The sequence below is a fragment of the Babjeviella inositovora genome (assembly GCF_001661335.1).
Source record: "Babjeviella inositovora NRRL Y-12698 unplaced genomic scaffold BABINscaffold_15, whole genome shotgun sequence".
Taxonomy (NCBI): Eukaryota; Fungi; Ascomycota; class Pichiomycetes; order Serinales; genus Babjeviella; species Babjeviella inositovora.
Window position 1 is genome coordinate 214949 of NW_017566852.1, and position 20220 is coordinate 235168.

At 48.7% G+C, this 20220-nt stretch overlaps 9 protein-coding genes and 1 non-coding gene across 10 annotated transcripts; 5 read left to right on the forward strand and 5 right to left on the reverse strand.

Moving 5' to 3' along the window:
- Nucleotides 1–325: 325 nt before the first annotated feature.
- BABINDRAFT_15489 (uncharacterized protein) lies at nucleotides 326–1230 on the reverse strand (the record flags this gene model as incomplete). Its single annotated transcript, XM_019127269.1, has 2 exons — nucleotides 326–1179; nucleotides 1225–1230. The coding sequence occupies 2 exons, from the start codon at nucleotides 1228–1230 to the stop codon at nucleotides 364–366; spliced, it is 822 nt and encodes a 273-aa protein (XP_018982839.1). The 3' UTR covers nucleotides 326–363.
- Nucleotides 1231–1526: 296 nt separating this feature from the next.
- On the forward strand, nucleotides 1527–2033 carry YKE2 (tubulin-binding prefolding complex subunit; the record flags this gene model as incomplete). The annotated part of the gene is made up of 2 exons (XM_019132499.1): nucleotides 1527–1888; nucleotides 1934–2033. The coding sequence occupies exons 1-2, from the start codon at nucleotides 1635–1637 to the stop codon at nucleotides 2031–2033; spliced, it is 354 nt and encodes a 117-aa protein (XP_018982840.1). The 5' UTR covers nucleotides 1527–1634.
- Nucleotides 2034–2179: 146 nt separating this feature from the next.
- BABINDRAFT_163517 (ubiquinone biosynthesis protein) lies at nucleotides 2180–3319 on the reverse strand. Its single transcript, XM_019129959.1, has one exon. It carries the CDS (start codon nucleotides 3215–3217, stop codon nucleotides 2420–2422), a length of 798 nt encoding a protein of 265 aa, XP_018982841.1. The 5' UTR covers nucleotides 3218–3319; the 3' UTR covers nucleotides 2180–2419.
- Nucleotides 3320–3803: 484 nt separating this feature from the next.
- Nucleotides 3804–3876, forward strand: BABINDRAFT_t342. Its single transcript has one exon. It is a non-coding gene; the product is annotated as a tRNA-Ala (tRNA).
- A 322-nt stretch (nucleotides 3877–4198) lies between these two features.
- On the reverse strand, nucleotides 4199–5719 carry BABINDRAFT_169116 (uncharacterized protein; the record flags this gene model as incomplete). Its single annotated transcript, XM_019130631.1, has 1 exon — nucleotides 4199–5719. The coding sequence occupies one exon, from the start codon at nucleotides 5717–5719 to the stop codon at nucleotides 4199–4201; it is 1521 nt and encodes a 506-aa protein (XP_018982842.1).
- Nucleotides 5720–6189: 470 nt separating this feature from the next.
- SAC1 (phosphatidylinositol-3-phosphatase) lies at nucleotides 6190–10415 on the reverse strand (the record flags this gene model as incomplete). Its single annotated transcript, XM_019127270.1, has 2 exons — nucleotides 6190–8127; nucleotides 8723–10415. 2 exons carry the CDS (start codon nucleotides 10413–10415, stop codon nucleotides 6602–6604), a joined length of 3219 nt encoding a protein of 1072 aa, XP_018982843.1. The 3' UTR covers nucleotides 6190–6601.
- A 306-nt stretch (nucleotides 10416–10721) lies between these two features.
- DOA1 (Doa1p) lies at nucleotides 10722–13155 on the reverse strand. Its single transcript, XM_019129960.1, has one exon. The coding sequence runs from the start codon at nucleotides 13054–13056 to the stop codon at nucleotides 10861–10863; it is 2196 nt and encodes a 731-aa protein (XP_018982844.1). The 5' UTR covers nucleotides 13057–13155; the 3' UTR covers nucleotides 10722–10860.
- A 346-nt stretch (nucleotides 13156–13501) lies between these two features.
- Nucleotides 13502–14830, forward strand: BABINDRAFT_54454 (uncharacterized protein; the record flags this gene model as incomplete). The annotated part of the gene is made up of 2 exons (XM_019132217.1): nucleotides 13502–13591; nucleotides 14234–14830. Coding segments are annotated over exons 1-2 (660 nt in total), but the record flags the coding sequence as incomplete, so codon positions are not given.
- Nucleotides 14831–16193: 1363 nt separating this feature from the next.
- On the forward strand, nucleotides 16194–17102 carry MIR1 (Mir1p; the record flags this gene model as incomplete). The annotated part of the gene is made up of 1 exon (XM_019126692.1): nucleotides 16194–17102. One exon carries the CDS (start codon nucleotides 16194–16196, stop codon nucleotides 17100–17102), a length of 909 nt encoding a protein of 302 aa, XP_018982846.1.
- Nucleotides 17103–18036: 934 nt separating this feature from the next.
- Nucleotides 18037–19696, forward strand: BABINDRAFT_163521 (asparaginase). The gene has a single exon (XM_019129961.1). It carries the CDS (start codon nucleotides 18273–18275, stop codon nucleotides 19407–19409), a length of 1137 nt encoding a protein of 378 aa, XP_018982847.1. The 5' UTR covers nucleotides 18037–18272; the 3' UTR covers nucleotides 19410–19696.
- Nucleotides 19697–20220: the final 524 nt, after the last annotated feature.

Below are 20220 nucleotides of genomic sequence, written 5' to 3' on the forward strand. Positions count from 1 at the left end.
ATCTTATGCGAGATCTCGAAACTTTAGTATCCTTGGTTGTGAATATATTTAGAATTTTAAACGTGAGATTCGACTTGTTTCAGGGGGTTATAGAGATTAAGCCACTGTCAGAACCACTTAATCGACATTCCTAATTTGTAAATATCAAGCCTAGCCAAATTTAAATAGATAGGCTGCAGGCAGAGACCTAGAGTAAATGGGCGATGCCAAAGCTACTCCGGTGCATAAAAATTGCTATATTTGACTCTCAACGTATTCGAATCTCCATTAGCATAGTCTTGTAGCGGCCTATTACTACATTAGTGCTATCTCATAAATTTTATTCATTTTCAGCGATCGATAGTTCACCCACCTCTCTCCTCCCTAAAGATACATTCCTGACGTGGAGGAAGTTCCACTGAAGGACTTTCTCACGCCGGCGCTGACGGTGCGCATGTACTTTTCCGCGCCAGCCTCATCCAACCGCAACAAGCTGCCCAATATCATACAGCAGTCGATCATTACATCGGGGGAGATTTTCTCAAACCCCGAGTTTCCCTCTGCATTGAGCGCCAAACAGAGTAAATCCGTGTCTGGGCAGGCAGCCACCACCGCGGCGGAAGGACCGGTGACAAAGAGTGGCGGCTTCAAGTGTGATACCTGGGGCAACAATGGTGACGAAAACACCGCTTCATCGCGTGTGAATAATTTGCTCAACGAGTCGTTGTTGTTCAACCAGGACGGCGCTAGAGCGATAACCTTGCTCTTTGATCCCAACACAGCAGCCACCTTCTCCGCCACCAAGTTGTACACGATAGTGTCCTGGAAGTACGGCACCAGCACCAGCACAACTTCCGCGCCATCGCAGGTGAAGGCATGGATATCAAACGATTGCGGTTTGTGGAAGCTGTGGAGATCTACAGCGCGATAGAGCTGTTCGTCCTCGTCGTATTCTTCGGTCTCGGCAGCAGCGGTAGTATCAGGGTAAGTGACGTGGATCGTACCAACTGTACGGGCCTTTTCCGGGATAGCAGTCAAGATAATGTCAATGAGAGAGGGCGCCACGAGTAGCGTATCGAACGTGGCATTGGCCCAGTCGATGGTGACGATTGGGAGCACGGGAGAAGCTTCGTACCGCTCTTCAATCACACGGTCCTGGATGATGTGGCGTGGCGTCGGAAGCTCCGTAGAAGGTTTGATCTGAGATTGTTAGCATGAATTGGTATATGCAATCGTAATACATACAAGCATTTGAGTGAAGATGAAAAAATAGGATGATAAGGTCATGTATGGGCAAACTGTTAAGTACATTTGCATCCTGCATGGATTTGCCCTCAGAATTTATCATGCATATAGGTCTTGGACGATGTATGATATTTTATCAACCTTTTAAAGATTAGGAGGATTAGGCTTTAAAGTTGAAGATCTGGTTCGAGCTTCTCCTTTCTCTATATCTTTCATGGGAATATCTCACGAAAGTTTCTAAGGAAAACCTACCACTTCCCACCTCGCCTTTTGTCAGCCTAACCAATCGACAGCCATCTTCTGCTGCATCTGTATATTATCCTGTACACACCAAGTAGATATTGCCTCTATTTTTCGACGCTATTGATTTCAGAGGCATTCACTCTTCATCCACCACTCTATCCGTTACCATGTCAGACAAGGCTAAATTCGAGGAGTTATCGCTCCAATTCAACAAGCTCCAGCAAGACTTGAACGATTTCATTACCAGCCGCCAGAAGTTGGAGACCCAGTTCCAGGAGAACAAGATTGTCCAGCAGGAGTTTGAGCTCTTGGAGGATGGCGCCAAGATTTTCAAGTTAACCGGGCCGGTGTTGTTACCGCAGGACCAGGAAGAGGCCAAGATGAATGTTGAAAAGAGAATCGAGTTCATCAAGGGCGAAATGTACGTATCGTGCGACTGACATGAGGACAATTACTAACAAGCCAGCGAACGGGTTGAGAAGAAGGTGGAGACCACCCAGAACGACATCGAAAATACCAGAAACGAGATTTTGGTGTTGAGATCCAAACTCCAGCCAGGTGCATAACCAAAAGTACCAATAAGCGCACGGATCCACAGGTTTCCTGACCAGAGTGCTATGATAATGCTTCTCCACACCGCTCTTTTATGAGTGATATGTATATTAAGATTAGTTTCAGACTGTTTAAAGGTGTAGGATTTGTTAAAATAGAAATCAAGTCAGGTTTCTTTTTTTATTTCATCTACCCCTTAATATGAAAATCGTGAGCATTTCATATCTCTGTTGTTTGGCCTGATCCACCAAATTAAATATGAGAATACCTGGATCGCTGCTATCCAACTTAGCCAGTGTCAATAAAACCCGGTATTACTTCCGCTTCAAACTCTCCCACCTTGGTAAAATTACCCTACATCTACTTCCGTCCAACCACAAACTTAACTATATACAAGATTCTAGCTTCTGGTCAACTGACTTCTGATCAAGTTGACAAGCCCGATCATGTTGATGTACCCCCACTCCTCCATTGAGTTGTACGCGTACGCCATGTTTTCCATCTCACTGACCTGTTCCTTTACAAACGCCTCCACCTGGGCAAACTCCCCGGCCGGCAAGCCTGCCTGGTGCAACTCGCAAAGCACGTAGATTTTGGCAACGCTGCCGCGCTTTGCATACCATGCAAAGTCGTTCGATTTATCACCCGAGTAGTGGCACAAGTCGTCAGCCAAGTCGTACAACTCGGAAAGAGACGCTGCGATGTTCGCCGGCTGGACCAACTGCGCCAACCCACCCTGGAGCTGTCCCGCTACCGCCACGTTGTCTCGTAAACGCGCAATAAGCAAGTACTGCAACCTGTCGTATTGACTCAACCCGTTGACGTGTGGTAATTCATAGAGTGTTTTGGCGTGCTCAGCAACCATCTTGGCGCGCTGGGTCTTCATGTGGTAGAGCATGATAGCCATTGGCGCGGAGTTGGCGGTCTGGAAGCTCGTCGCCATTGACTGAGACTTTCCGTGTGCCCGCAAAGCGTTGATAAGTGGTTGTTCCGTGAATCCGAGCACTGGCACACCCTCCACCGGATTTGTGAGTGCGTAGTCGAGGATCTGGGACTCGTGGGGCGCGTAGAAGGCGCGGTCGGGGTGGTCCGAGGATTGGTAGAATGCCCTGAGAACCGGTGCACTGGTTGCGGAAAACGGCGAAGCAGTACGATGCAGCAACAAGGCTCTGGTAAGGGAGGTTCTAAGGAAAAGCATTGACTTGTGTTTTGAGTAAAGGGCGGGATAAGCGCTAGGGCCTTGAGGAGTTGCAGGTTTTATTTTGTAAGTGGTACAATCATGTTTGGTATATACACGACTATAGTATTATGATCTCAATTTGAGTGAAAGCAGTGCCAACATTTCCGATTACGAGATGTACTGATTCTATTTAAACCTGTCTTAATTTTTAGAAATTTGCTACTGAATAGTGTTGGTAATCAACGGTAACTAGTTATAATTTGCTTATCCCTTTGTAACAAAGTCTTGAATATGTAAATAGAGTATGTATATTCGTTAGTTCTGATACTAATGAAGGAATCGTATACCTTTTTATAGATAATCAGTTCTTCCTGTAGCTGCTTTTGATTATACCAAAATCTCTTTGTCATCGTTTAATGTTCTTTTGGCTCGCAGTGTGGTATTCTTCAAACAAACATGAAACATTCTCGTGGTACTAACAGCATGCCAGAACAGATTTTAACATTAATACCAGTAATCTTTTACAATCATAACAGAGACAGCAGTGAAGTCAAAGGTAGCCTCTGCCGGTAGGCATTCGGATATTCCCCAACTGCAAGATTACGGGCGTGTGGCGTAGTTGGTAGCGCGTTCGCTTAGCATGTGAAAGGTCTCGGGTTCGACTCCTGACTCGTCCATATCTTTTTATCTTCAAATGGGGTTCCTTTCGATACAGAACTGGAAAGACGATTCAATCATTTTTGGTAGCTTGAAGTTTGATACATTTGAAATATCCTTGCCCTGGCTATCTCCACCTGGCATTCAAGCAACGAGTAATGTATTCATCATCAGCTATAGGTGTAGAACGGGAAAGACATTCACCCAGCAGGCCGAAATACATCCCCCTCCATATTTAGAATCAGACTGTATCAATCGTCATTTACAAAGTGAATTGATTTGTTGGTAAAGCACCTCCATGTAGAGGTATTCTTTTTTCTATTTTTTTTTTTCTTTTTTGCGTTATAATGGCCTCACCAACTGTACCTTGTTGACCACTGCCATACCCGAGACTAGCGGTTGCAACATTCCCAAGAACTTTTCCGTGTCACCAAAAGATTCCCGTAGTTGTCCCCTGGAGCGCTTTAAACCTGGTAGAACCCTGGGATATTTCTCCAACAAGACCTGAGGAAAGAATTTGGGCATGACAAGCTCTTTCTGCTGGTCGTTGAACGAAGCAGTAAGGTATTTCGAGGGGGAAATCACCAGTTCTGTGAGTAAGCAGTTACCCTGAACCGCAATACACGTTTCGGAAACTTCCTGGCAGTAGCTGAGCATCCACTTGTAGCCAAAGGCTACTGCATAGTCAAACGCCTCGACGGAAACATCGTCTGTCCACCGGTAGTCCGCGCTCTCTGTATCCGTCATCAGGAGCAATTTTTCGCGGTAATCGAGGGCAAATACCTCAATAAATTCGGCCAAATGCTTGAGAAAGTCGTGTAAACACATGAAAAACTCCCAGGTGTTGTTTACGGCTGTTATCTCATCCACCGGAAACTTTCGCACGCGTTCGTACTTTCTCTTCGCATCGTAGATGTCCCATACGCGTCCCAGGACTGCCCTATGGGTCAAAATCTTCTCATAGTCAGGTGGTGCCTGCCCGTCTGTCCATAATTTCACCCGAAAGTAGCGAATCTTGGGAATGAAGAATAGCACAAGCGGCCACACCGGTTCGATGATGCCCTCGTGGAGGATTAGCATGAGCGCCGTTGCCTCTGGTACCAGGCTATACGTCTTGGCCACCACATGGGTTATCTGGTAGACGTTAGAGTCGGGCACAAAGTAATCAGAGCAGTAATACACATCCGTGTCCACGAGCATGCGCAAGAGCCTGAGGCTCTTTTTGAGGCTCTCGGTGTTTTCATGGAATGTTACGTCAAGCGACCGGCCTCGATATGTTTTTGCACCACTCCGGGTGGCCACTGTGGCGATCCTGATCGCCAGAATGCATTTCACAACCTCCTTCACAACCTCATGCACACCCTTGATCTCTATGTACTGCGCGTACACGTCTGCCCGGTGGTCCATCAAGAACCGGTCTTGGAGGTCTCGGAGGAGCGTCCACAGGACCTCAAGCCCCGAGTGGATGGATTGCGAAATGAGTGTGTCAAAGTTTCCCTTGAGCTTATCTAAGAACTCTGGGTGGGTCTGGGTGGCCTGCAGCCGGAAGAGGCTGTCCTGTTGGCTAATGCAGTCCTTGACTCCCAACCCCTGGCGCCGGTAGAGCTCGGGGTTGGCAGCCCAGGATCGATACCCCGTTCGGAGGAGGTGGTCGTCACGCAAAAATGGATTGGTGTATATGTAGCAGTTGAGCTCGTCAACAAAAATCGCAAGCTCAGCGTAGACCTTGATGTATTCGATACGGTGGTCCCAGCTGACACCCTTGATAGCTGCCATCTCACGTGCATTTTCGTGGACCATTTCCGTGGGAGGGGCATAATCTTTGGGAAGATCCCAGAGCTCTTCCACCGTGGAATCTGGCATGGTTTCGGGAGAAAGTGAATGATTGAAGAGGGTGTCCGGCTGAATGGCGAGAAATTTCAACGTTGATGCTGCAGCCTGTATGTAAGCAGGTGCATGCAAGATGAGCTGCAGGAGACTGAGAGCTGATTGGGGGAACGGTTTCAGGGGATCGATATCATGGATTGGTTATTAATAGTATTGGAAAATTTGGGGTTTCGATCTCTAGTCAAGGGATATTGTTGGTTTGTGTAATGTCTAATCTTGGTATGCACGTTTACCTTCCGTATTTAGCCTGAGTAGTCGACAACTACCTTGCATATTTGTTGTTCCGTGGGTCTAGTCGGTTTTCTGGATAAATTAGTCCCCTTAGATAAATAGTTATTCTGGTAGCTGTCCATTTATTGTGGTTGGGTTGTCTCAGAAGTTTTATATTGTTGTTTCTGCGTGAAATATTTGTATCTGGTGTTATGATACTTGGATTTGGCACGTCTGATCTTTATACATTTGATCTATATAATTCGGATTTTATGCTTCAGATCTTTGTACTTTGGATTTTATACCTCGGATCTTTATACTTTGGATCTTTATACTTTGGATCTTTATACTTCCAGATCACTGTGGTTATCCCTACAAGATTATCTACCTCTTGTACTTGCCCACCCATAACATGTCTATACCAAAACCCGCACAAACCTCTCTCCAAAATATCTATGCAAAATTTCCACCTCCATTTTCTCAGCTACACGATAGATAAATCATTCTTATTCAAATGCTCAGTATCCCATAACACTTCCTTCGGGCCAAAAGTCCACTTTATCTTTATGCCCACTTTATCCTTATGCCCACTTTATCCTATCGTCCTTATACTGTACAACTCTTATCCTTTATCCCTCTAACCTCCATCTATTCCACCCTGATATCCTGACAGCCGGGCGGTTTCACTTCCGACGCCAAATACGCACTATACTTGAAAAGCCCCCTGGTAGTCTCGGAGTAACGCGGCAGAAGCGCGCGGGGGTCACACTCCATCGACTCGAGATTGTCAAACACCGGCACTGGCAAATGTTTTGCCGCAAGCCAGGCATCACAATACGCGTTGCGCAGCGTGCCCTGTACCCCTTGCACTCCCAACGAGTCTATCGTTGTGCGCCGGAGCTCGCGCATCACCGATAGAATCCAGTCGTAGTCCACCATGAACGCAGCATACTTACACGTCTCGACCACCACATCATCTGAGTACTGATACTCTGCTCGTTCCTCCTCCGTCAACCCTTCCAAGAACTCCACGTAGGTGGTGGAGAAAACAGACACAAACTCTGCAAGCCCCGTGACATAATCAAGCAAACACTCGAAAAAGAGCCACACAGCGCGAATGGTCATGCGTGAACTAACACGGTTCTTTGTCGCTTGAGTGTATTGCACTTTTGCGGAATAGATGTCAAGCGATTTTTCACGGAACTCTGTGAGCAACACCACCAACTCAGGGTCTCGCAATGGTGGCAGAAACTCGTTTGCCTCTAGCTGCTTGTGAAAGTACTCCACCTTAGGAAAGAAAAACTCCGCTAGCGGCCAGACGTTTGCCACTATGCCCCCGTCTATTACCGCGAGAAAGTCGTCCACCGCGCTTGAGGGATAGAGGTAAAGCTGTGCGTGGATATATTCATGCGGAGAAAGGTAATCTTCCAGACTGGCCTCGCTCGACGCAAGAAGGTACGCGAGCGCGCGCGTGTAGCGCTGGAGATGCCGTAGGTGCCGTGCGAGGTCGCGCGCGACACCGCGCAACTGCGGCTCGTTAAAGCTGTTCGTCTCTTCTCGCCACGCAAATGACGACTCTAGCAACGATTTATTAATCCCTGAGACAGCCTTTGCTAGCTCCCTGTAGATCTCCTGGGTTCCGTGGGTCTCCACCATCCGCTTGTAGAACTCGGTCTGGTTGACCGCGTGGAATCGGTCGGGGAGCTCGATCACCGCATCCAATCTCGTGCCCATGTCCAGCTCAACGCACATGAGAAACATCTCGTTGATACGGCGGTCCACCTCCTTAAAGTCCACTACGAATCGCGGATCCGTGCGGTCGAGTTTTGCGTAGCCGCGCCGCGTGCACTCGCGCGCCATGCCCTGGAGGCTCGTGCCAACGCCGCGCTGTGTCTTAGGGCTGCGCTGGTACTTGCGGTTCTCACTGCGGAGGAACTCGTGGTCCCGGAGAAATGGATTGGTGTGGAGTCGTTCATGGACGTCGTCTAGGAGGACAAAGAGGTCGCCGAAGCAGCCGATGAGGTCAATCTTGACCAGGAGCGAGATGTGGCTCGTGGTGACGCGGAAGTCTTTAGGCTCGTTCGCCTGGACGATTATCGGGGCTTTTCGGGGCACGGGTGTTGCCGATGGGGCTATTGTGGTGGTTTTTACGTCATCTGGAGTTTTGGCGGTGTCTGGATCTGTATAATTCATTGGGGTAGATGGGTAAAGTAAAGAGTGGGGAGGATTAGTTGAAATTTTAAACGCAGCGTGCAGGAATAATCTGAGTTCGCGCGCATGCGCGCGGTAATCCGTTAATAAAGCCCTCCAGGCCTGGGTGCAGTATTTTATATTCAATTGAAACTGTGCCAATTAAATAGCACTGTGTTTTAGACTGGTATCATTTATTATTGGTAGTTCTGGGATGTTTACACGCTGTGTTACAAGAATTCCTCGCACGCCACTAGAGACAGGGTTAAAGTAACTTATCAGCTCGGAGAAAGTCACAAGTGATGACATGATCCCAGGTACATTCCCACTCGGAATATGGAAGAATATACATGCGAGCTAAGCTACTATTCAGACAAATATAAAGATATGCTATAACTGCTACGACCTCCGTCCCAGTGGCTAATACTGCTTTCGCCTTAGCCTTTAACTTACATAACTAGATAAGTTATAATTGATGTAGAGATACATTCAAGGGTCCAACGTACCCACTCTAAATATAAAAACCAGTCAGACTTTACAAAAACTAGTTAGACTTTCTACCAGCATCGGCAAACATACCGCCACGGACAAATTCGACGCCGCCACTGACGGGCTTTTTGGCGAGGAAATTAACCGGAACCAACTTCGGCCACTGGACGTACTGGGAGCCGTGGCTGATGACGTACTGAAGAAGACCCAAACCGACGAGCACAGAGCCCAATAAAAACACCAAGTTCTGACCGCCAAAAACGGCACCCCCACGTGGGTAGAAGAACGATGCCAACGTAACGATAAAAGACGCGGCAATGAGACTCGGCACGGCCTGTACAAACAGCGGTCTGGCGTCGGCAAACGGCGAGACAACGGACTCGTAGGCGTGGAAGTTTCCCAAGGCGATATCAAACGCGTCCTGTCTTTCACCATCCTCCAAGTTGTTACGGTAGTAGCGAGTGATGGAGTTGCTCAAGTCGTTGAGGGCACCGATCTTGGTTCTGCTGCCCGTCCTAGTGAAATCCGTTTTCAACGCTCCGGTGCCGGAGTAAGCGAACGAAACCGCATCCGCATTGTCGGCCCACATGTTCTGGAAAACAAGGTTAAACGCCGGGGACACAATCTCCCATGGAGTCTTGTCAACCACACCAGTTTCGATGAGCTGCTCCTGGAGGATCCAGCGCGCAAGCATGGACTGGACAACGTTGGTGCGGTCGAGACAGTCCATGCAGTTCGTTCTGACAACAGAAGTCTGCTTGGAGCCTTCACTGGAGAAGTAGTCGCGGTTGGAGTAGCCCAACGCGGTCAACTGCTCGAGCAAGAGCTTTACGCGGTGCCACTGCATTTTTCTGCACTCGTGGTGGAAATCGAAGTAGATGTACTGGAGACGGGCATCACCCAAAAGCGCAACCACATCTTCGTATGCCTCCTTGACCGGAAGCTCGTAACCTTCTTGGTCGACCAAGTTCACGAGGTAGTTCTTACCGTAGAGCTGGGTCTGCTCCTGAAAGTGCTTTTTGGCCGGCGCGAGCGAGGCTTCCTTGTTGACAAAGAGGTTCGGGCGGTACTTTATATTATTCACCTCGCACCAAAACACCGGAACCGATCCTCTGGTCTGGAGGTATGAGTACTGCTTCCCATCCACAAGGAGGATCTGCTCGGTCTCGTTAAAGTTTCCCACGTTGCCCTCGTCGTCGATCCCCCGTCTGAGGTAGCGGGTCCCCGCGCGCATGGTCGAGCGTCTGGTCACAAGTCCAAACGAGACACGGCGTCCGCCAATCTGCGCCTCCACAAACTTCACATACCCGTAGATGAACGGAGTCACAAAGCGCTCGAACGCAATGTCCTGGCACATGTGTCTGTTCCAGAAGAAGCGGCTGTCAGCCGCCGCCTTTTCGTGTTGGCGCTGTAAAGAATTGGTCAAGTCATAGGCATCACTGAAGTACAATGTGGCCTTCGAGAGGTGGAGGTTGAGAAGGTGCAAAAAGTGCAACTCGTCCTCATCGTCCATGCGATTCGTCACATTAAGGACCTTGAACGTGCGCGCATGGAAGAAGCTTGCACCGTTGAATGACCCCACGGCCTCCGCAGTCTCCGCCAAAACCACGTATTTGTTCAACTTCAAACGGAGCACCCCCAAGAGCGCGGCCGCCGGCGTGCCCTGGAGCCCGAGGTCCGCATCCTTTGACACCGTGATCGCGTCGGATGAGACGATGAGCGTCGAGGCATCTGTGTCTTTCACGTAAACGGTTCCGTCCGTGGACTGGGAGTAGAAAAGCATTTTGGCCTTGAGGAAGAGGCGGAGCAAGGGGTGTGGCAGTGTATTTTGAAATTCTCAGGAGACGTGTAAGGATCCGGCATGGAACACCAGAACGTCCCGGGCCGAAAACGCAGCTACACCGAGTGGCACGTGACAAGGGATAGATTGTATGTCAAAGATTATCTGTCATTTTAAACTTGATGAACTGTGAACACACGGAACTGCCCGTAGAAGTCCCACTGGCCATTCGGTTAGCAATTACATTCTGTTTTCCTTATACACAGCTAACACTTTCAACGATTACAATACAGTCCACCGCGCTTCATTCCTTTCACTTTTATTTTATTTTAATTAAATCATGTAGCTTTTAGACTGGCATGGTAACTTCTTCCTGTGGGTTAAATATTTCATCCTGAAGAGTCCACATAGCTTACACGTCGTGCTACCGGTAGAGCGTTCTGGTTGCCTATATCTTCTCAATGTCCTCCCACACAATCACAAACCTGCTGGCCCCTGTCACTCCGTACTTCTCTCTGATCCGACTCAACCATTTAGGCTTGGCCGTGCGCTTGACGGTTAATAAATTTCCCAAGCCCACAATCACCCTATAGGCGGCCTCTTCGTTATCACCTCTCACAATAAGCTCCTCGGCAACATGGTTCAACGCGGCTAACAACTTGGTGTGGAGGATGGCGGAACCGCTCCACACGCACAACACGGAAAGGTTGTAGTACAACGTGGCCAATGCGACGGAAAGCTGTGCCAATTGTGCAGGCTTGGTCGCAGACAGCAATGCCTTGGAGTATTCATCGTTCACGGTGATGAGCACCTCCAACACGTCAAACTGGGAGGTTGGGTCTTCGGTGGTGAAGAAGGACTTGCCCCAGCCAGTGCGGAAAAGGTTGTCGAAACAACGCAAGAGCATGAGCAAGATCAACGGCGAGTCGCAGAGAAAACCTGTGGTTACCAACGCCTTGAAGTTCTCCGGTTCCCTTTGGTGGAACGGAATGATCGCCCTGAGAAGGTCAAAGCCGATGACCTTGCTGTCTACGGACCAACTCTGAATAATCTTTGATGCAAATTCGTACACCGAAACAAGCACCTCTTCGTCTACGTTGGCAGTCAACAGGGACAACGATGCCTTGATGGTGTCGATGTCAGCTTGGCTCACCGCAAACTCGGTTTCACTCTCACGGAACTTTGCCAACCCCTTGCTCAACGTTTCCACATCCACTTTATCAAAATAAAGGTGCTGTTTCACGGGCAAAAGCTCCAACGGGTTGCGGTCCTGGTATGGATCGTACGTCTTTTCCGGCCCTCCGATGCTGATCCCTTTGGTGTTGCTCAAAATAAACTGCACCACCTGTTCGCTGTAGGACAGCGGAAGCTCGTTCATGCTCAAAAAACGCTCTGCCGCAATGTACGGGTTTTCGTTGATGTTGTAAGGCAATTTCAAAGCCGGGGCACCGTCCTCGATGTCCACATCAAAAAGAAAGTCCCACTTGGCGCCGCTATACTCCACCTTCTTATCGCTCCCCGTGCCGCCTCTACCAACCACTTCACCAATCTTGACCCATTCCTGGGCCGAACTGGACCATTGGTGTGCCTCCACTGTAAGCTCGTTTTTCACCATGATGGTCTGGCCCTCCTTCGTTCCGGGGGTCTGCAAGGCTTCCAAGCCGGGCAAGTCCTCGCCCACATTGCTCTGCATTGTGTTTTCGGAAATTGCCAGGCCCTTAATCTCGTCGGCGAGCCCCTGAAGGGATGCCTCGTCCGCATACCGGGAGGGGTCTCGGGTAAACACACGAAGCTGGTTGTCTGAGCTCCCGGCAATAATGTCACTATTTGGCTGCACTGCCACCGTCCAGATCGAAATCGCAGGCAAGGTGATTACCTGGACACATTCGGAGTCGTTCCAGACCCGCACAGTACGGTCCTCGCCACACGAAACCAATTCTCCGGATGGAAGTAGGGCCAACTGGTATACAAACGACGTATGCCCCTTCAAGGTTGTTATGAGCCTTCCTTCGCTGCTCAGAATCGCGATAGTTCCGTCATTGGAGCAGGACGCGATGCCAAACGGCAACGGGAGGAGCGATCTGACGACGTCAGTGTGCGGGGAAAACCGCAGCACCTCGCGGTCCCCGATCCATGTTCTGATCGTCTGGTCGGCGGAACATGTGACGTACTCTCTTTTCGCGGCGTTGAGGATTTTAATGTCCCAAACCGCCGATTCGTGTCCCCTGAGCTCGTGGAGAAGTCTCGGGCCCGTGGTCAACGCCTGCGACACGTCCCAGACCTTGGCCGTGCCGTCCCAGGAACTGCTAGCAAGTAAACCGTCGACGTAATGGAGCGCGCAGACGTTCATGTCGTGTGCTGGTAATGTGATCAGCGCCTCCAAGTCAGAGGACGCAGGATCAACAAACCAAATCGTGGCATCGTTCCCTGCAAACACAACAAGCGACAGTTCGGGGATGTAGGCAACAGAGTTGATGTAGCTCGCGGATTTGTAGAGTAAAGCCGACGTCCAGGTGGAATCCTTGGTCCATACGCGCACGGTCTCGTCGCGCGACGCAGAAACTATGGACGTGTCTGAGAGAGCAGTCGCCGCCCTGACATCATCTTCGTGGGCGGAAAGCGTGGCTGAGAGCTTGAACTGCATGTTGAGGGTTTGGGAGAGTTTAAACCGAGATTGTAACGAATTGCGTGGGTAAGTGGTCGATATAGGCGCAAAAGTCAAACGCCCCCGAAGCTAGTCGGGAGTGCATACAAGATGAGGTAGGTGTATGCAGGATTAAGTGTGAGAGGGTAAGCCGTTTTGTTAAGCTACAAGTCGTTTTGTTTTGGATTTGACAAGAAATAAGATTAAGGATCTTTTTTTTTTCTCTGAACCGCTTTAAACTGGTCAGGAATATGTCGAAGCAGCAGTTTCTAGTCTCATTAAAAGCCTCCTTTTTGGAGGTTCGTTCTCGGCCCAGGATAAACGGACTGGGTCGTGACAGCCAGGACGTGTGTACACCAGAAACGCCCATTTTCCAGCCATCAGATATAACAGCGGTTAGTATTTCGACTGTTATTATGTAGTGAACGTTGCTAATCCTCTCTCCGTCCCAATACATATTATACACTGCACAATGTCTGACTTGTTAGAAAAATCCTTGGACGACATTATTGGCGACCAGCCAACCAAGCCAAGAGTATGTAAGGCAGAGACAAAGTAAAGATACTGAGGAGATGGTAGATGCCATGCAAAGGGAGGGTGATGAAATCCCAGCTATCGGGTTTGATTGGTGGTTGGCGGTGAGCACCTCTGAGTTTTTGATTCAGATTTGACGTGGCCTGAGAATCTATCTGAAGTGATAGTTTGGTGTCATGAAACACTCTAAGCGAGTAAAATGCAAGCCAGGAAAGATGCTAAAGGCAACGAACAATGGTTTTTGTTTGAGACCTGACCTTCAATAGACGTGATTGATGTGATGGTATCTGGTTGAGTAATCATTGCTTTTGCAGGTGCTCCGCCATTCAAGAGGCCCTAGCAGCTCTGTCTAGGATGGCTTACCCGATATCACAGGAGGTCGCAAGCGCCTTGGCACCAAGGGATTTCTCTTTGTAATTCACTCTCTGGTGCGTCTCCTGGACTGAAAGCGCCAAACCGATGGAACTGTGCTACGAATGCGCATCCTATAGGGTTTCTCTGGCCAGATCGATTGAAAGCTATGTCCTTCCCCTCTAAATCCGCTTAACTTTCATTGATACTTCACCCCTTGCGTTGCCCTTCTCTATTACAGTCTGAAATACCTGCATTATCCCCTTAACCGTTCAATTACTAACCCTTTTAGGCCTCCAGAAACGACAGAGTTAGTAAGATCCGGGGCCCTCGCCGTGGCAGCAACAGAGACTCTTTTGCGTCGCGCGCTCATGCCATTTCCCACTCTCCCTCTATGCAAATTCCCGATGAGATTGAGGCCAAGTCGCACGGTCAGCCTTTGTTGAGAATCCGCAACCTTCACTTCCAACTCACCAGTGAGGACTTGGCGCAGTTGTTTGACCAGGTGAACACCCTCGAGTTCTGTGAGGTTCAATACGACTTGATGGACGAGTCTAGATCCACCGGTGTTGCCTATGTGCAGTTTTCGTCGAACCAGGCCAGAAACAATGCCATTGCCATCGAAAAGTTCAACGGTAAGAAGGCTGTGGGCAGAATTTTGATTGTGGAGAACGCCAGAGGCTTGGCTGATAGATTGAGCTTGCCCTCTAGAGGCAATAGAAGAGGAAGACCAGAGAGATCTGGCGCGGGCGCTGGTTCGTCTTACCGTCCGGAGGACGAGGAAAAAAGAGCCCCAAAAGAGAGAAAGGCGAGAGAGCCAAGGGCCAAGCGCGTCAAGAAGACCGTCGAGGAGTTGGACGCCGAATTAAGCGAGTACTTGAACCAGAGCGTGACGGCTGCCCCTGCTCCTGCTGCCACTGCTCCCCAAGAGCCATTCCCAGCTGCCCAAGACAACATGTCTTATGATTAGCTAGGTAATTGAGATTTTTATTAATAGGTGTAGCTGCGATTGTGCAGTGGTCTAAGTGATTTATGTTGAGCCATTATGGATTTATGTTGAGCCATTATGGTTTATAGCTAGACCGACGGGTAAGTAAAAGTCACTTAACAAAGACACGGAGGCTTCGAAGCCTTATTAGACGGCTTTAAAGACTCTAGTCTTATGCTTTAAGAATCCTAAGGTGGGATTTTGGTGCATAACGGATTCATGTGGCTAATTATACCTAATTGCGCATGCATGTTTACGGACCGGGAAAACGTCCCGTCTCCGGGATAGCCCCCGGTGAATGAGAGCTCAATTACCCTACTCGATTTCCTAGATCTAAGCTCGCACATCTGATATGCAAAATGTACCCCCAACACACCGTTCAAATAATATGACCGGGCTCGAACTCTTTTTTTTTGGCCCACAGACTGCATTGAATAAAGATGCCGATATGCAGGGAACCGTGACTCGGCTTAGTACCGAGCAGACGTCGCAAGATTACACAGATGTTGCCAAACAGGATGGAAACAGGGCTCTAGTTAGAGACTAAGCTCTAGTTAGAAGATTTAGTAATGTGGTTTAGTATGGTTTGATATGGCTTAGTAATTTACTCTCTCAGCAAGACTCCTTTTAGCCCAACTCTAACGTGTCTTTGATCTCTCTATCCGGCATCTACGTGTTCCCGGATTTTCCGAGCCACACTCAAAGCTATCTCTGGAAAGCTATTCCGTCTGGGTAGCAACCACTTGGCGAAAAAGCTTCCAGGGAGTTGATCTTATCCTCTATAATCGCAAATTCAGCGTAGAATACTACTCCAAGTCCCATATCCCTATGGCGTATCTCTCCAAGACTCGCAGTTTGATCTCGATCCTGCACTAATTGGTACTTCCGGCATTGAGATATTTTTTTTTTGGCGCTGGCACGTGTCTGCGCAGCTAATACTTGAAGCACAAAAGCGAACATACCATACCTACCAGCTCAATGCAGCCCTCTCTTTAACGAGAAATTAAACCCCCACAACAAAAGTATAGACAGAGCCCGGCAGCACTGATGGCGTGGCTTGGCTCCGCAAAGCAGTCCTCGGCCCCGGGTCTCCTGCATGCTCCGCCGGGTAACCCCGTCCCGGGCCAATCAAACCCACGGTATCGGCAAAAAACGCGTACTCGCACCCGTTTCTTTTCCGCTGAAAAATCCTATATATAAGTCCGGGCTGCTGCGTGTTTGACTCCGCTGGCGTTCCCTTTTTCTTCCTACGCAAACTTCTACAATGTCTACTCCATCTTACACTGTCGGCGACTACGCCCGTTTCGCTCTTGCCGGTGCCATCGGTTGCGGTGTCACCCATGGGTCCATGACCCCAATCGACGTTGTCAAGACCAGAATCCAGTTGGACCCAGTTGTGTACAACAGAGGTATGGTCGGGACTTTCCGTCAGGTCATTTCTTCTGAGGGTGCCGGTGCTCTTTTGACCGGTTTCGGCCCAACCGTTTTGGGTTACTCCTTGCAGGGTGCCTTCAAGTTCGGTGGTTACGAATTGTTCAAGAAGACCTTCATTGACTTCATGGGGGTTGACAACGCCAAGAACTACAAGAACACCATCTACATGTCTTCTGCTGCCATTGCCGAGTTCTTTGCCGATATCGCTTTGTGTCCATTGGAAGCCACCAGAATCAGATTGGTCTCCCAGCCAACCTTTGCCAACGGTCTTGTCGGTGGTTTCGCCAGAATCTACAGAGAAGAAGGTCTCGGTTCTTTCTACAACGGTTTCACCCCAATCTTGTTCAAGCAGATTCCATACAACATTGCCAAGTTCTTGGTCTACGAGCGTGCCTCTGACGCCATCCTTGGCCTCATCCCAACTCCTAAGAACGAGTTGTCTGGTGCCATGTCCACCGCCGTCAACTTGGGTGCTGGTTTGATCGCCGGTTGTTCTGCCGCCATTGTCTCCCAGCCAGCTGACACCTTGTTGTCCAAGGTTAACAAGGCCAAGAAGACTCCAGGTCAGTCCACCTTGGGTCTTTTGGCCTCTTTGGCCAAGCAGTTGGGTTTCGTCGGTGCCTTCACCGGTTTGAGCACCCGTTTGGTCATGGTTGGTACCTTGACCTCCTTGCAATTCACCATCTACGGTTCCTTAAAGTCCGCCTTGGGCTGTCCAAAGTCCGTCGAAATCAACTAAGTTTGATGGCAATTACACTCTGTACAAATACACCATATTCTATTTATAATCAACTGTAAGGGGACGCGAGTCGAGTGTGTCTTGGCTGTCGAGGTATTCACTTGTATGAATGTTTTATCCAGGATCATATACCTGGCTTTTACCGTCTTTTGACATTTCCACTGTATTGTTAAAAAGGCAAAGCTGGATGTGGTACTACCAAATTTTCGACACTCGGATTTTCAGACCTAACCCTCACATCCTCATCCAGATCCCGGCACTGTTTTGGTTGCGGGTCTTAAACACGGAAGCGTTCGGTCCGGATCCAGCTTTTCCTTCCGAACGTCAAAGTTTCCGTTATTAATTTGGTTCCTGAAGTTTAAACAAGCGCGACTCCTCTAACATAAAACTCCCTCCCTGCATGGAAGGTATCTAGAAAATTAAGGGGAGAGTGGTCAACCAGCGGTATTCACCTCTGAAGCTGTCATAGATTACAAAAGCGCCAAGTGAAGGTGGAAATGTATATTAAAAATTATTTACGAATGAATAAGGGTAAGGCCATTGCTGGTGTTCTAGTGAGGACTTCATTTGTAGTCGTCCCAGTAAGATGGGAGTGTCGTTTGTTTCGAATATCCGGTGTCAATGGTTTAGACGCAGTTGCTTTATAATATACTTCATCTCATATCGATGTTATATACCATGAAATGGTGTGTACGGTAGTCCATCCAGTGTTGCAAAAAAAACGTTCCTCAAAGTTTACTCCACTCAGGCGCCTATCTCTGTTGAGATCAAAATAGATCTGTACACCAAGCCAAAGAGTTGAATGATTCAGTTTACTGCTCAGTGAAAGCATATATTGTATATAGCTTTAAAATCCGACACCTTGTCAATTTCCCCATTTAAATCCCTTTTTCCAACCCTATTTTCGGCAAACCTCACGAACCGTTATGTCTCGCTGCAGGCACCTCGCGCTGACTGCGCACTGGTCTGGACGCCGTGCCGTACTAAACCCCGATGGCCAACATTCCCGTAAACGGCCGATGCAATGATACCCCGCCTATGCACACACCACTTGTATGAAGAAGAAAAAAAGTGGGTAATTTTTTTCTTCCTTCCATCTTGTCTTTCTCTGAAAACCCCATTTCCTTTTCAATCACAGTCTTGCCGATTATCCCAATCTATTTATCATCCATGGCTGTGATCAATATTGACGGCGATACAGAGGTGATCATCAACGATGTGGACATTGACCACACCGTCTTCCGCATCAAGAGCCGTGCCTCCTTCTCCAACAGTGCACCACGTCTTCCTTACGTAAAGATTTTCGGTACCGGTGGTACTATCGCCTCGAAAGGCTCCTCATCGTCACAGACCGCGGGCTATAAGGTCGATTTGACCATCGATGACTTGGTCAGCAGCATCCCAAACATTTCCCAGTTCTGCAACCTCACGTATGAACAGTTGCTCAATCTCGACTCCAAGGACATGAACTACACCCATTTGCGCATCTTGTACGACAAGGTCATCCATGCGCTCGAGGTAGACAGGTACGACGGGATTGTCATCACGCACGGGACGGACACCATGGAGGAAACGGCGTTCTTTCTTCAGCTGACAGTCAAGACGGACAAGCCGATTGTGCTCTGTGGTTCCATGCGCCCATCTACGGCAATTTCTGCAGATGGGCCAATGAACTTGTACCAGGCGATTGTCATTGCCTCGAACCGCGAACTGTGGAACCGCGGTGTGCTCGTGGCGTTAAACGACCGTATTGGCTCTGGTTACTACATTACAAAATCAAATGCCAATTCTCTCGACACTTTCAAGTCTATCGGGCAGGGGTACCTCGGCAACTTTGTCAACAACGAGATTCACTACCACTACCCACCCTCCATGCCTTCGGGGATCACCCATTTCGACATCGGAACCGAGCTGGTTCAGGAGTTGGCCGAAGTGCCAGTATTGTACGCCCACCAGGGCTTCAACAAGCAGATGATTCGTATGTGTATCGAGCAGCTCGGCGCCCAGGGCATTGTGTTTGCCTCCATGGGTGCAGGCTCCATGAGCGACGAGGTGAACGAAATGGCGTATGAAATGTGGTTGGAGCACAAGGTTCCGTTCATCTACTCCAAGAGATCCATGGATGGTATGGTTCCAAAGGCGGCGTTGCCAAAGATCCACCATGAGGGGAAACCTGCCTTTGAGGGGGCGATTGCCGGAGGGTATTTAAATCCGCAGAAGGCGCGCCTTTTGTTGAGAATGTCGATGTTGGCGGGGATGGACCTCCCGCAGATTAAGAGAGTGTTTGAGGGGGTTTACGGAGGATAAGCCACCTAGGTATAAAGTATTTACGTATAGTATTTCGTGTAGGTCTCGTTAACTTGTCGCACTATTGTAGACACGGTTTTGCTCCAGAGTAAAGGCACTTTTCTTTGGTTATGGCTGCGATGTTTTCTGAAAGCTTGTTTGTTTTATTTATTGTTTTTCTCAAGTCATTACCTTTGTCTTTTGTCTTTCTCTTATTTAGAATTGTTCCTCAACCCAACTCAGCTTATGTTTTCAAATCTCAGTTTGACAACCATTGATATCTGTTTACCACCTTCTTTGTATTTCTGGGGAAATGTTTTAACAAAGTATTTGTCAGTATATCCAATTGATAGCACAATGGTACACCAGTTACAGGCTTTCCGGTTATTTACCTCCCTTGTGAACGCGTGCCATCCGGCTACCTGCTGATACTCTAGCCCACAGAGATTCTTAGTCCCAGATGCGAACGACTGGTCCATGGCCAGTTCTCACTTGCCTCTACTCCTTTATACACCATACACACGTATATACATGAGTTGACTCACACAATTGGTCATCCTTAATCATGGGTTCGCAGCAATCCGTCCGCAGACATCAAGGGAACCTCAAAACGATGGTTTTAAAGGTGAGATGTTTAAAAAACATTTGCTCTCACTCACAAGATAGACAGCCCCGCCCTCTCACCTGCTTGCAAAGCGGAACAGAAGTTCATGGCAGACTTGAATTTTGACAGAGGACAGGCCTGTTACTCAATGAGTTGGGTGTGGAAAATAAATAAGCCGGGTGAAAAATTGGAGATGCGGCCGTGCATTTATACCACTGGAAGAAAAAC

What these genes read in the sequence shown, in the direction of transcription:
- BABINDRAFT_163517 (XM_019129959.1), bottom strand. Translation starts at nt 3,217, where the DNA reads ATGCTTTTCCTTAGAACCTCCCTTACCAGAGCCTTGTTGCTGCATCGT.
- DOA1 (XM_019129960.1), bottom strand. Translation starts at nt 13,056, where the DNA reads ATGCAGTTCAAGCTCTCAGCCACGCTTTCCGCCCACGAAGATGATGTC.
- BABINDRAFT_163521 (XM_019129961.1), top strand. Translation starts at nt 18,273, where the DNA reads ATGGCTGTGATCAATATTGACGGCGATACAGAGGTGATCATCAACGAT.